This window comes from Macrobrachium nipponense, chromosome 35, assembly GCF_015104395.2.
Source record: "Macrobrachium nipponense isolate FS-2020 chromosome 35, ASM1510439v2, whole genome shotgun sequence".
Lineage (NCBI taxonomy): Eukaryota > Metazoa > Arthropoda > Malacostraca > Decapoda > Palaemonidae > Macrobrachium > Macrobrachium nipponense.
The window spans coordinates 27,555,709-27,570,043 of NC_061096.1; the positions used below are offsets into that span (position 1 = coordinate 27,555,709).

At 35.7% G+C, this 14,335-nt stretch overlaps 1 protein-coding gene across 6 annotated transcripts in view; it reads left to right on the forward strand.

Moving 5' to 3' along the window:
- Positions 1 to 6,891, forward strand: part of LOC135208521 (uncharacterized) — a 298,023-nt gene extending 291,132 nt beyond the window's left edge. For 5 of the 6 annotated variants that reach the window (XM_064240800.1, XM_064240805.1, XM_064240801.1 and 2 more), the window contains exons 7-9: positions 380 to 475; positions 884 to 983; positions 1,277 to 6,891. In XM_064240800.1, coding sequence (XP_064096870.1) covers positions 380 to 475; positions 884 to 983; positions 1,277 to 1,305 — 225 coding nt within the window. In that variant the 3' untranslated portion in view covers positions 1,306 to 6,891. The remainder of the gene's footprint in view (positions 1 to 379; positions 476 to 883; positions 984 to 1,276) is intronic. The other variant, XM_064240804.1, reaches the window with a different exon arrangement.
- Positions 6,892 to 14,335: the final 7,444 nt, after the last annotated feature.

A 14,335-nucleotide genomic window follows, 5' to 3' on the forward strand; every position in this document is an offset into this window, starting at 1 on the left:
AAAGAAAACTGAAGGCAGTGGTCAGTGGATGGTGATTACTCACCCACTCAGTTGCCACCTCCATCTGTTAACCTTCAGCTTGAGTATCTTGTTATCAAGTTTCGACTGGTTTCCAGCTCAGTCTGAAAGATAAAAGCTGAGGGTTTGTATTCCTGTGCGAACAAAGGCATTCATAAATGTGAATTTTGTTACAATTTTCAAATTGCATGTTAATAAAACCTAATTGTAATACATGATACATATCTTTTCATATGCACTGTGAAGACAGCTTGAGAGTGAACAAATCTTCCATGAATGACATCTTTTTTTCTTTTAAACCCATTAATTTGGAACTTTCATGTTAAAATGTTAATAATGATGTCTTGCTTTTGCACTTCAGAGCATAGCTATAGTAAAAGGTGTAGAAAGGAAACTGGAAGGCAGTCAGGTTCAGTTAGCAAGTGGTGTCAGTGACCTAAAGCAGCAATTAGAAAAGGTAAGAAGTACATCAGAAAAATTTGTGTAATTTCTGTCATAATTACAAGTTTATTTTTCATCCCTAAATTTTCAATTGTGCATTATAATTTAACAAACAAACCTCCAAGGTTTTGAGTTTCTGTTCAATTTGTCATGCATAATTTACTGTTTCATCCCCCCAAAATCACAATTTATTTAGTTTTTTATCCATGCCAAACCTGTTGCATTTACTGAATGACGTAATGATTCTAAATTAAGGTTCTGAACAGATTTTGTTTTATAGACTAAGCAATGATATTCACATCTGAAAAATATGCAGTACATACTACAGTAACTAATAAAATTGAAGAAATGCACTTACTATAGCATCATCACTTTGTTGTAAATATGTTGAACATCAATAACATATAAAAAAATTATACTTTAGGTGGAACACAAAGTTGTAACCATGGAAGCTGCTGCTAACACTCCAGCCCCTCCAGCCAGCAATGAAACACACATCCGTAAGCAAAGATTAATACAAGCTGGTTAGTTATCATATTTCTCTTGAATCTGTTAACTGCTAGTTTTAAAAACAAATTGTTGTCCAAATAGAAGGTTGTAGTGTTACTGTACTTGTGTACAAAATTATCTGTTTATTTAGAAGCAAGAAATGAAAACCTTGCTTAAACATTTGCAATAGCACATTCATATATTTATCATTTTAAGGCTTGGACACCATATTTAACTTGAACTGTTGTGAGGAAATTGAAAAATATTTTATGCAAGAGCTGTTGTCAATTTTGATGTGGTAAGAAATTGTTTATGTTTGTTATTTCAGGAGCAGAGAGAGATAGTAGAGGGCCTTGATGTGCTGAACCTTGATTTATCACTCAACTAAAATGGACTTTGTGTGCCAATAATGCTCTAGTTTTATCCAAAGATATTTATAGTTAAACTAGGAGGTGGTCTAATAAAGCTTTTAAATCCCTCCTGAAATAGTGAGCTAGTTACCATGGGAATACTTACCAGCAGCAGCACTAGAAAATAAGTTACTACTTGTAAAAAAACAGTAAAGAAAATTGGCAAACAATGGCATAGTGGTTTTGGTGGTTAGGTCTATTAAGTGTTATTTAATCACACACTTGAAAACATTTGACACTTTTATATAAATTTCCTCAAACTTTTGTTTAAAAAACAAAATGTTCACATTTTACATGGATTATTTTTTTAGACCACGTATACTATGGAGTGGATTGGTTGTGTGAAATAACTTTTATTTTTGAAGTTTTGGATACAGTTTATGGAAATATAAATTTGTATTTTGGAGCTTTTGCCATAATTTTTTATATATCACTTTTTTTTTATCCCCCTTCGTTGTTCAATAAAATTGGTTTTGTTTTATTGCTGTATGCTGTACCAGTAATCATACAAAATTGTGGTCGTGCAGACAAAACCAATTTTTTATTGTTATGTTTTAATTGCTACTTATTTTATCAGTGCTTTGGAAATGTGAAGTACCCAACTACTTTTTATTTTAAGGGTATTTTTAAAATATGAGGTACCCATTTATGCACTGTAGCAAGGGTCACTAGGAGAGGAAAAAGGGGTGCTCAACTTTGTATAAAATGCAGCAATTATGTTAATTTTTTCTACCTCAACTGTTATCATATATCCTGGAGTCTTATTTGCATACATGCTGAAATATGATGTTGTTTCAGCATAGATTACTGATGATCCTAGGAAGAGTTGGCCAGAAATTCTAAATCCTATTCATTAAATTGACAGTACATGCTGTTAACATACTGAAAAGCAGGTGAATGTGAAACTCTGGTCAAATACAATTGCTGAAACTAGTGTGTGCTATTTGTTTTGTCTTTATGAACAATTTTCAATTTCAGCAATAAAATTAAATGGCCAAATCTTCATTCTAAATAGGAATAAATATATATTCTGTGAATATATGTACAACTCCAGGTCACTGGAAAATTACTTTGCCCATTTAAAAATGTCCCAAATTTCTAATCATTACTTACATAAAGTAATGCTAAAATCTCCTTAAAGCTACTGCTTTTTACACCCCTACACTATATCAGCTAAATGTAATTTTTCCTTTTGATCAACCCAAATAAACTTCTGCTTCTAACTGGTAACAAAATGCTTAAATTATTGCTATGATTAATATGTACAGTAATTGGAGTAAGTACTATGCACAACTTGATTGTATTATTGTCAAACTACGATTCACTTTAATGGTATAAGGCAATATCAGAATTGACATATTTCATAATGATTTAAATTTTTGGATAAGTAATAAATGTGATACAATTCAAGCAAATAATCAGATTTTAATTGCTTCACATACTCATAAAATGGTTAATCAGATTTTAATTGCTTCACATACTCATAAATTGGTCAAGAAAAACATTTAAGGCTCACAGTGAAAGTCAGCGATAACAGGTGAGGTGGTTTGTGAATTAAGCTCAATTAATCTTTCAATGACACTACCATGTGATCATTATTTCTACATTTTTAAGGGTTAATACAGCATAATGGGTTTATAGAGCAAGTTACTATTTCTAAGTAAATTTTTTAAGATTCATGTACAAATGGAACTGTTAAGTGTAAAGAGAAGGTTTTTGCCAAATAATTTTAATGTACCATTGGTCTGAATAACTGGTCTCAACTCTAAAGCATTTTTATTCATGGACAAATTACAAACACTCCATATAAATGGGTGTCAAAGGTCAGTTTTGTTTATCAAAAATAACTTCCCAGTTACTTTAATAAAAATTTGTATGGTACTGTGCTTACAAATGCTTTAGTGTTCGGAACATACGTAAATGGTCATAGTCTGTAAGGCCAACATCTTGACTTATGGCTCAATTTTTTTTCTTTTTTTCGAAATGTACTGTACTGTCCTATTCCTCCCCAAATTAAGCTCTTCTTATAACCTCTTGACCTAGTTCATTCCACATCTCATCCAAACAAGCCATCCAATGTGTGCTTAGCAAATATTTTTGTGCTAAATGTTATGTATTTTAGATTTGTAGTTTGAGTGTGCAGAAATATTTAGCCACAAACATACACCCTCTTGTTATAGACCATCTCAATTTTGAATTGCTGTAGTCATTATACTGTATTAGTGTTTTCAGCTTTGAAGAAAGTAGGAGAAATACTTCGCCATTTTATTCCTTTGTAATCATAGTTGGTCTTGAAGTGGATGATAGCCATGCTAGAATGTCATTTCCCACAGTTGAAGAAGACCAAGCACTTTTAGCAGTAGCATCTTTCTTTCATTTCTGTACATACTCCTGTAATGTTTCATACAGTACATTATTGAATTTATTATTGCTGTATATGTTACAGTTTGATCTAGTCCTTTTATGATATCACAAGAAGGCTCTCTCTCTCGAGACTTAAAAATGGGAATCTTCATTAGTGATTGATGTATACATCTCACATTTTTCATTTATGAATTAAGACCTTTGTGTTAAAAACCATTTTCCTAATTACTTATGCACACTTATTTGATCTTTCTTTTCTAAAGTGTGCAGTTATTATGAGACCATTATACTTTTTAAGTACTACATTCAATTCATTTCATATTCACACACTTTTTTTATTATAAAATTTTCCTTATTCCTGTTTAGTTCTCTTATCTATCAGTGTATGATGATTAAGAAACACAGTATAGTGGGTTATCCTGATATCTGACTAAAATTATCAGTAAAAAGCACCTATTAACTGGAATGAAGCACTTGAAAGAGTTCTTTTAATAATGTTAATGTGTAGAAACTTGTACTTAAAAATTATTAGAAAGTGAGTGTAACTGACCTTTTAACCCGACATTTACCCTAGCAGAGCACATTAAACAATCTTTTTGTATGCACCAAGACTATTTCTTGCAGAATATTCATTTGTACAAGACTTGTTCTACTTTTACCTGTGATAAATAAACTGTATATAACATATGGGATGATGAGAATACCTCATCTTATTTTGCATTCCTGATGTTATTATATTTGAGTGTGTTTAGTGAATCAATTTTATTGTTATTCAGTGAAAACTACAATAATGATGATGATGATGCATTTTCATTATGAATGTCTTGCATGCTTCTTTATACAGTATTTTGCACAATCTTGAAAGTTACGAGATATGTCAAAGATATTTCTAAGAAATGCAGATCATAAGCGTAATAAAACTCTTGTGAACTAGTAATGCAAGACAAATTTGATTAAAAAAAAAAAAAGTTTAAATCCGTTAACTGTGAGCAAGAGTGTATATACCTTGTAAACATTACAAGAAAATAATTAAAGGTGGTCTTCAAGTACAATATCATTTCATTAGTGCAATGCTTAAAAGGACACACTTCAATTATATTCAGTGGAAGGACAATTTTCACTTTTCCTTTCAATATTCAGAAAAATCCTCTGAGCAAATTCCTATTGGCTAAATGACTTAAAAGAAGACTAATTCCAATGACAACTAGGAAACTTAATAACAGCTACAACATTCTCCCTATGAGAATAATTCAGTCTCAAATATTAAAACATCCTGTACTTTGAATTGTCAGGATTCCTGAAATAACACCACTGGTTGAATCACCTGCACTGAGCAATACAGATACTAGAAGCAATCTTACAAAAATAATGAAAACTTATATTCTTTTTGCAATAGGTACTCATTAGAAAACTTGACAAGGTGATAAAAATGACAGCTTAAATGAACATGATACTCATCACTTTTAAGTTGATGTAAATAAAAAAAGCTTTCCATGTAATTTCATCACTTTAAGTAAATGTAAATAGAAAAAAAGCTTGCCATGTAATTACACTAAAATAAAGGCCTAGAAAAGTACAACTACAATTATGTCTGACCCTGCAATATTTGTAAAAGTTTAATGGGTCTTACCTTTGCAACAAGACTCCAAAAAATGAATTCTTCAACTGTCTTGAGGCAAATAACTTCCTGATAGCAGTCACTGTCTTACTGGACTGATGAGGCCTTCTACTGAAAGGCTTTGAACCAGAACCAGCAGTAAAGTCCTAATTTTCATACTCTATCCATTATATGTCTTCATAGAGTGCTTATTACCTGATGACAAAAGATATTTCAGTAACATTCACTAAGGGGACAAGCAAGTTGAAATAATTACAACAATTAACACATTCTTAATTTGATGTAATACAGTGGTGAAAATACTATAATCAGCATAAGAGCTTACACTGCTGTATGTCTATGCCAGTACTGAAAAGGAAATTTTGGGGGTTTCAAGATGAAAGACCAAGAAACTTGTCCATACTAAATATATATCTTTTACTCAAAATGTGCATGAACCAGGAAGTACAGAATGAATAAAATAAGTCATGTAATCATTGAGCATAAAAACTATAAAATCTTGTATATTTGGGAGCTAACAAAGAAAGTATCCTGGCTATATACTACTGTTAATCATTTGGCTGTTCAGATACATGTTCTTGAATCTACAAAATTGTTATAAGCATTTGTTTTTGGAGTCTGTTAAAAATTTGGAAGTACATGTGAACTGTCTTCACTTCTTATGAACTGCATTCTCCTTAGGGGGTAAATGATGACCTTCAAATGCAATCTTAAAACTTTTATAGAAGTGAAGAATTCACATGTAATCCCGGTTTACTCACTTGACTCAGCTGTTTTTCTGTTGTATACTCAAGATTTCATGAATTTTATACAGGTTTCTCCATAACATTTTGACATCCTTGCCCTTAGATCCTCATGTGCACTATTATAAAATCACTACAGTGTTAGACAGAATGCTTATGTAGTTTTTAGAAGAACTGTAGCCTTGAATTATACATTTGTAGTTGCTGACTGTGGCCGCAGGCAAAATTTGTTTTCTAGTTTTTTATTTTAACTATTCAACATTATTTTTTAGCTTGTTAAATTTCAAGGTATATTAAGATTAATGGAAAGCTACTTCCAATATTCTGCAAAATCTTGAATGGACTTATGACTTAAGTTACTAGTTGACATCCTAAGACAAAGTTTTTGGGTATTTTTGTATACGTATCAGTAATGCATAACACTACTTTATACCACAAATCTTGTACTGCTAGATTTTATTCTACTATTATATTTCTTTCCATAAAAATTCTGTAAATTGGTGTATAGTGCATCACTGCATTAGACTTGGTGGACATTTTGCACTTACTAGCTACATAACCCTAATATTAAAAGCTTCTTTATTTTAGTGTAGTATACTTGTAAAAAAAATCACGTGAGGATCTTACTATGGGTATGAATCATTATATATATGACATTGAGATAAAATAATTGCAAGACAGTGGAGTTGACACTATCACAGAAAAATCAATCATTTTGATCATAAAGTGTAAACCCATCCCATACTACTGGTGTCATTGTGAAAAATCTTTAATTTGTTAAATTTGAAGAATAACAATACATTTCTCACATGGAGTTTTATTTACCCTTAACATGAAAAGCATACTGTCAACACAATACTTGAAAATGACATGCAGTAAATAGACATTCACTGAATACACTTTACTGTTGTGTAAAGGTGACATTAATTATAAAGCTATGGCAAGAACTGATACCCTGTTGTAGACAGCAACATGAGCAGCTCCAACCTGAGAATATTTGCTCACCAATCTGCAGTTCTCGCCGTTTCTTTTCTGTAGCAAAGATACTGCGTACATTGGTCTGCTGTTGCCAATCATTTTAATCTGTTTTTGTTCCTTTGCTGATACATTTTCCATCCTTCCTACACACACAAGCAGATTTTAGTTTTTTTATGGGTTGGGGGTATCAAAGAGCAATGGCAATGACTTACACTGTGCTGGCTATATTAACTAAACCCTCTTTATCCCATTCCTTTTCCCTTTCATGTGTCACGGCTGACCTTGACTTTGATATAGCAAGGTCAAGAAATTACATACACAAGAATGAGACGTAATTGGTTGGAATTCAAAAGCCCTTCTCATACCTTACAAGACCAAAGATAAAGTTTGGTTATTCAGATTTGCAGCAAGGGCTAAATTGATTTTGATCAACTGTTGACACTTAGACAATGGATACTGCCTACCTCCAGTAAATACCTTGGGCTATACAGTGCCTGTGATAACCCAGCTCATATTTGCCTCTTATTAAGGTGGGTAGAGATACAGCACAAAACTTGACATTTTTGTTATGTGGCTTGTTCAAATCATTCCTCAAATGATTCTTCTATATAAACCCCAACTTCATCAACAGTACTTCAAACAGTTGTAGAGAAACTTGAAAGCCTAACCTGTCAAACCCTTCAGTTAAATACAAAGCTCAAGATCAGGGGAGCTTTTTTATACTTTTAATATTAAAATAACTGCTCTCTTGACAAAGTCTATTCACTGATAGTGACGACACTGATTGATTGAACAAGGAGCCTAGGAGGATTATCAATTCTACTATTAGTGGACAGACAAAAAGCATGCTCTAGAGGCATGACGAATTCCACATGGCAGCTTGGGGAACCTAACTGGAGCCTAACAATTATCGAAGTCAATTTCCCCAAATAAAGTGAGAGGGAGACAGATTTCCTTCTCAATTACTTCTGGGTATGCATGAAAAGATCCAAGAGACCAACACCCTTGTAAAATTGTCAGGTGCTGTAGCTTGCTTGACACAGACTTCACCTGACAAATCCTGTCCTCCCATGAGAACCGAAAGACTATCCTGGAAGACCTGTGAATAGGAACATAAAAGCAAGCATCCTTCACATTAAAATCTTTAAAAAAAATAATAAAAAGGCCTCATTCTTAACAGATTAGTGTACTGGTGTCAAGTTCTCCTGGTGGAAAGTTCTGAATTATAGAAAACAGTCCTGTTGTTTTTACTGTACTCCCAGCCTCTCCTGACAATTAATTCATAGTACAACTGCGAGGTTTTTCCTCCTTGAGAACAACCTCCCCAGCAAAAAGTTAACTTAAATGTAAACAAGGCTGATGTAAACCAACAAAAGTAATAATAATTTTATGTTAACCTAATACTTTCCTCCCCCAAAACAAAAAAAATTATTCGCATAGAATACATTTTTTAAAAATCAAATACAGTAAGAATGCTGAAATGAAAAGGAATTAACATAATATTCTAGAGATACAAAACCAGAGAAAGAAATATTTGAACAACCCTGAAAAATAAAGGTTATATTATTACAATACACATGACAAAAAAAGCATAGCTTCACGAAGAAAACTTACCAAACCAGTTAATAGTGCACCTTAAAGAAGGCTAAACCAAAACTCGAACGAGTGTGTCAACCCCCCCCCCCAAAAAAAAAAAAAAAAACTGATAGACCTTACTAAGGGTAAAAATACAAAAACAACGCACTTACCCAAACCTACATCTATTCTAAACTCTAAGCTAAGGACTCACTCATACCCACACTCATACTTGCCCTCATATTTTACTACGAAATATAGTTTCATACAAACCCAATGAAGACATAAGAAGGGCGAGGGAGGGACATAAGCCAAGATTACATACGAGAAAGGGCATCAGGAATACGGTTCTCAGGTCCCTTAATATGTTTGATTACCAGAGAGAATTCCTGCAACTGCAGAGCCCACCTTAAAATCCTCTGGTTGGATCCTTTCATCTGCTCGATGAACACTAGTGGATTGTGGTCAGTCCAAATCTCTATAGGGAAAGAGAAATTAGTCACATAGGGTTTAAAATGTAGCAGAGTACGAACCAAGGCCAAGGCCGCCTTCTCGATAGTGACCTTTTCTCCACTGCCAATAACTTACGGTTGAAGAAAGACACAGGACGAACCTCTCCAGCCTCATTTCTCTGAAAGAGGACACCCCCAATGCCTACATCACTGGGATCCCCCGCAATAATGAAAGGTTTCTGAAAATCAGGAGACATTAATATTTGGGTTTGAAACCCCCGCAATAATGAAAGGTTTCTGAAAATCAGGAGACATTAATATTTGGGTTTGAAACCAACACCAGTTTAAGTTTTATAAAAGACTCTTCACATTGAGGAAACCACACAAATTTCTGTCCTTTTTCTAACGGCTTAGTAATGTCCGAGAGGTTCCGCACAAACCTTCTATAATAGCCCATCATAACAAGAACTCTCCAAACTTCTCTGGCATTGCATGGCCTCTTCAAATTTATAATGGCCTCGAGATTGGCTTGTTTAGGGGCTACTTGTCCCAAACCAACCTCATGACCCAAATAACATACTTTGGCCTTGCCAAATTCACACTTACCTAAGTTCACAACAAGTCCGTCAGCCCTCAAAGCTTCAAACACTTTTCTCAACCTTAACATATGAGTTCGCCAATCATTGCTGTGAACAACTAAATCGTCAATATAAATTTCAGTGCCTTCCAAACCACAAATGACTCTGTTCATAAGCCGCTGAAAGGTACATGCAGCAATCTTCATCCCAAAAGGCATAACTTTACATTTGTAAAGCACAAAGGGAGTTACAAAAGCAGAAATTTCCCTGGCTCGATCAGACAGGGGCACTTGCCAATATCCTTTCAACAGATCCAACTTAGTAATAAATTTAGCAGACCCTATCTGATTGAGACAGTCATCAATGCGGGGCAAAGGAAAGGAGTCTTTTTTTAGTACTGGCATTAACCTTATGGTAATCCACACACATATGGTACTTCCCATCAGACTTTTTAAGCAGAACAATCGGAAAGCTCCAAGGACTTATCGAAGGTTGGATGAGGTCATGCTCCAGCATATACTTTATTTCCTCCTCGACTATGTCCCTCTTCACTGGATTTAGTCGATAAGGACTGCTTTACGGGGGAAGCACTGCCCACATCTACATCATGCTGAAGCAACCTCGTCCTACCTGGCGAACTCTGAAATACTTCTGGAAAAGAACAGATTAAATTAATAACGTCCCTCTGGGTAGCTTCCAGATGGTCCAGCCCTCCCTTCAAAATCTCTAGATTTTGAATATTATTAAAGAGAGCATCAGAAGACACCTGACCAACTAAGTCCTCAAAGTTATTCTCTGGAGGTTCTACTACCATAGACACAGGCTCATACGCAATAGCTAAAGGATCTTTACTACTGGAAATATAAGATTTTAATCTATTAATTATGAAAGACCCGGCACTTTCGTTTGGTCCCAGGGGCTTCAATTTCATAATTCACCTCAGACAATTTTCTCAAAACCTTCCAGAGCCCCTTATACCTTGATTCAAGGAAACTGTCTGACAGGATGCAAGCAATTCGTGGAAAATTTCCAACAGACTGCATACCCTGTGTCCAAACACCAGCTCGAAGGGAGCTACACCTGTAGATGAATTTGGATGGTTCTGTAAGGCAAAGAGAGCAAAGGGGACCCTTTTTCCCAATCCTCTCCTTGTTCATGGCAGTATTTCTTTAGAACTGACTTAAGTGTCTGGTGGAATCTTTCCACCACACTCTTACTCTCTGGATGATAGGTACGCTGGTAGTGTGCTGAATGGCCAGGTCAGCACACTTACCCCTAAATACCTTACTCGTAAAATTCGTCCCACAGCCGGTCTGAATTTTACGAGGGAGTCCATATCTGGAGAAAAATTCAATGAGCTTCTCAAATACTTCTTTGGAGGTAATCTTTTTCATTGGGAATGCCTCAAGAAATCTAGAAGCCCTGTCCATAATCGTCAGGAGATGAGTAGACCCAGTCTTTGTTCTGGGCAAAGGTCCAACCACATCTACTATTACCAATTCTACAAAGGTTCCCCAATTGCAGGAATTGGATTTAAAGGTGTTTTAGGGATTACTTGATTGGGTTTTCCCATCACGTGACAAACCTCACAGTTACTAACAAATTGTTTTACTGACAATTTTAATCCTGGCCACCAAAAACATTTTGCCAACCTCTTGAAAATCTTCAATACTCCAAAGTGACCAGAAAAAGAATTATCATGTGACAACCTCAAAATTGACTCCCTAAATTGCGAGGGAACCACAATTTGCTCCACTCGAGAAGTCTTGCTCAGATCATGTGTATGGGAGACTACCCCGGTATAACAAACCCTTTACGTATTACACAAAACCTTGGTTTAGTTAAATCGGCTGTGTCACCCAACTCAAAATCAAACTCTGGTTTCTGAGCCTCAATAAACATTAAACCATCTCAATCAGGTTGCATATTATCACTAATACTACTAGGACTATCTATTGGCCCGGGCCTTTCTAACTTTACTTCTAAACTACTTAAATCTAAGTCATCATCATTTATAAAATTTTCTGCCTTAGCAGATGCCCGGGTCATCACGGCCACTGGACAAGCATCCATGGTCAAAATAGGTAATAATTCCTGACCCTTATGGTCCAACATGTCATTTCCCAAAATACCATTAATACCTGGGATTGGGAGACTCTCCACAACAGCTAACTCAGTTACTTTATTATACCCAGGGAAGGATAACTCAACTTCTACCAATGGAGCTGAAACCACCGTGTTCGGGAACCCTCCCAGAACCACATAATTCCCTGAATATTTTACCAAATTATCTAACGATTTTTTAACACTAATGACAGAGCAGACCTTGTGTCTCGCAAAAATTTCACCTTAAGGACTCCTGAATCAGTAACTAGTCTACCAGGCCAGATATATTTATCATAGAGTCATGACTGTCTACCCCCAGATGGATTCACATTACCGCCATCACCACTGATCACATTACCTCTATCAATCACTGATGGATTCTCAACCTTGGGATTAGTAGGAATAGACTTATTTGAAATTAGAGATATAGGGTTGTGACCATTATTGTTACCTTTTCTCTGGAGATACCTCCTCCTGGCATTACACTGAGCCTGATAATGCCCGGGCTTATTGCACCAAAAGCAGGTCCCACTACCTCTACTCACATTAAAAGACATTAACCTGTTATTGGAAAAGACTCGAGTGTGCCCCTCGCTTGACACTTCCCTGACCATTCTCATTCCTAGAATAGGTTGGAACACCTCACCTGAATGTTTTACCTTAGTATCTACAACATTACCAGATTTATTATTAAAATTACTTGCCCTAGCAGACTGGAAATTCATTACTTGACACCCAAAATTACTGGACCCTGCTCGATGGGTCAAAACAAACTCATCGGCAATCTGAGCCATCTTACTTAGACTGACCGCTTTTACTTCCTCTAAATATATTCTCAGTTCCTTACTACAATATTTCATAAATTCTTCTAACACCATTAATTTCCTCAAGGAGGGGAAAGAGGCCACCTGTCGGTTCTTTAGCCAATCATCAAATTGCTCTTCCTTGAGCCTAGCAAATTCCACAAGTGAAAGAGCATCATGCTTAGAAAAGTTTCTAAATTTTAGGTGATAGGCCTCAGAGACAAGGTCACAGGCCTTGAGGACCAACGCCTTCTCTTTATTATAATAATAACAGACTACACCCTCCTCCAAAGAATTATACACCAGGATTGCCTTGCCCACCAGCCTACACTGAATTAAGACTGTCCACATCTCGGTGGGCCAAGACAACCTGGTAGCTACACGTTCAAATGCCTTTAAAAATTCTGGCACATTTCTCTCATCAAATACAGGGACCAACTTCAGAGCTGCCCCTATATTAAATTTATCAGGAGATGGTCCACAGGGAGTACTTAATCTATTAGGAGAACCTTGTAACCTAGCCAACTCCAAATTTACATTGGCCATTTCTAGCTCATACCGCCTCACCCTCTCATTCACTTCAAACTCGAGCTTCATTAACTCTATCCTCTTGCATATTAAATTATATTCACTGTCCTCCTGGGACACTACAGGCTGTACTGGGGCTACATTCACTGGGACAGGGTTTTCTACCAAAAATGGGTTAGTGAACACAGTTGATTTAATTTGCAAATTAGCCTGCCCTTCAAAAATAGTTCCAGCACGAGGAGGATCTTCAAACAAAGAAAGGCCTGGATTCACACTCACATCCTCAATCACACTACCCTCTCGCTCCAAGTCACTATCACCAACACTGTCAAAATCCCTGGCTAAATTCTCTCCTTCAGCCATACCCTGAGCTACCTTACTTTTTACAGCTATCAGCAACTGGGCCCTAGTGTTCGCAGCCCTGAACAGAACACCTAACCAGTGAGCACAACTCACTAATATTCTTTATTTAATACAAGATGATGCCTAAGGCAATCTGCCGATCCCAAAAACTCAGCTGGATCAAAAATAAATTCTTCCATGATTCCAAAATTAAAGGGGGTGTAAGCAATAAACTATGCAACAACAAATACTGCTAAATCCACCGAGAACCATTCCGCCAACCAAAACACTGAGTAGTACACCTGAGTGCAGTCCTGTCACAGTCACCAATTATTACTTGCCTTAAATGGAATTGTTGTAATGGAACTCCTAGCATTGCGAGTGATTGTCACATCCAGCTTCTTTATCAATTTTTTGACTAATGAAGCTGGGAAAAAGTGCCTGCCCATTATACTGCCATTCCAAAAGTTTCCAAGTTCATGCATTCAGCATACTATTGGATAAACCTCTCAGAACCATTTGTGGGATGCTGGAAATTAATAATAAATTAATCAGTTGCATTACAAACTAGGGTTATTTTTCGGAAGACTCCAGCAACCTACTGCATTATATAAATTTAGATTTTCCTTGAGTAAAACTCATGACAAAAATAAATTTCTTCTCAATACACAACCTGAGCAGACGTTTAGTAACACGAGAACAAAAATTAATCGAATTGTCACTTAAGAGATAAGACAATCAATACCGGTCCCCCATAGCTTAATGTGGCAAAATTGGAACCAGTAAACACCCCTAGGTTACATTAGGTTGGTATTTTTAGGTCCTTTTAGTTCCCTACCTATCATTTTCTAAACCTTTAATGGTTTTTCATGCAAAAATGGCTGGCTGGA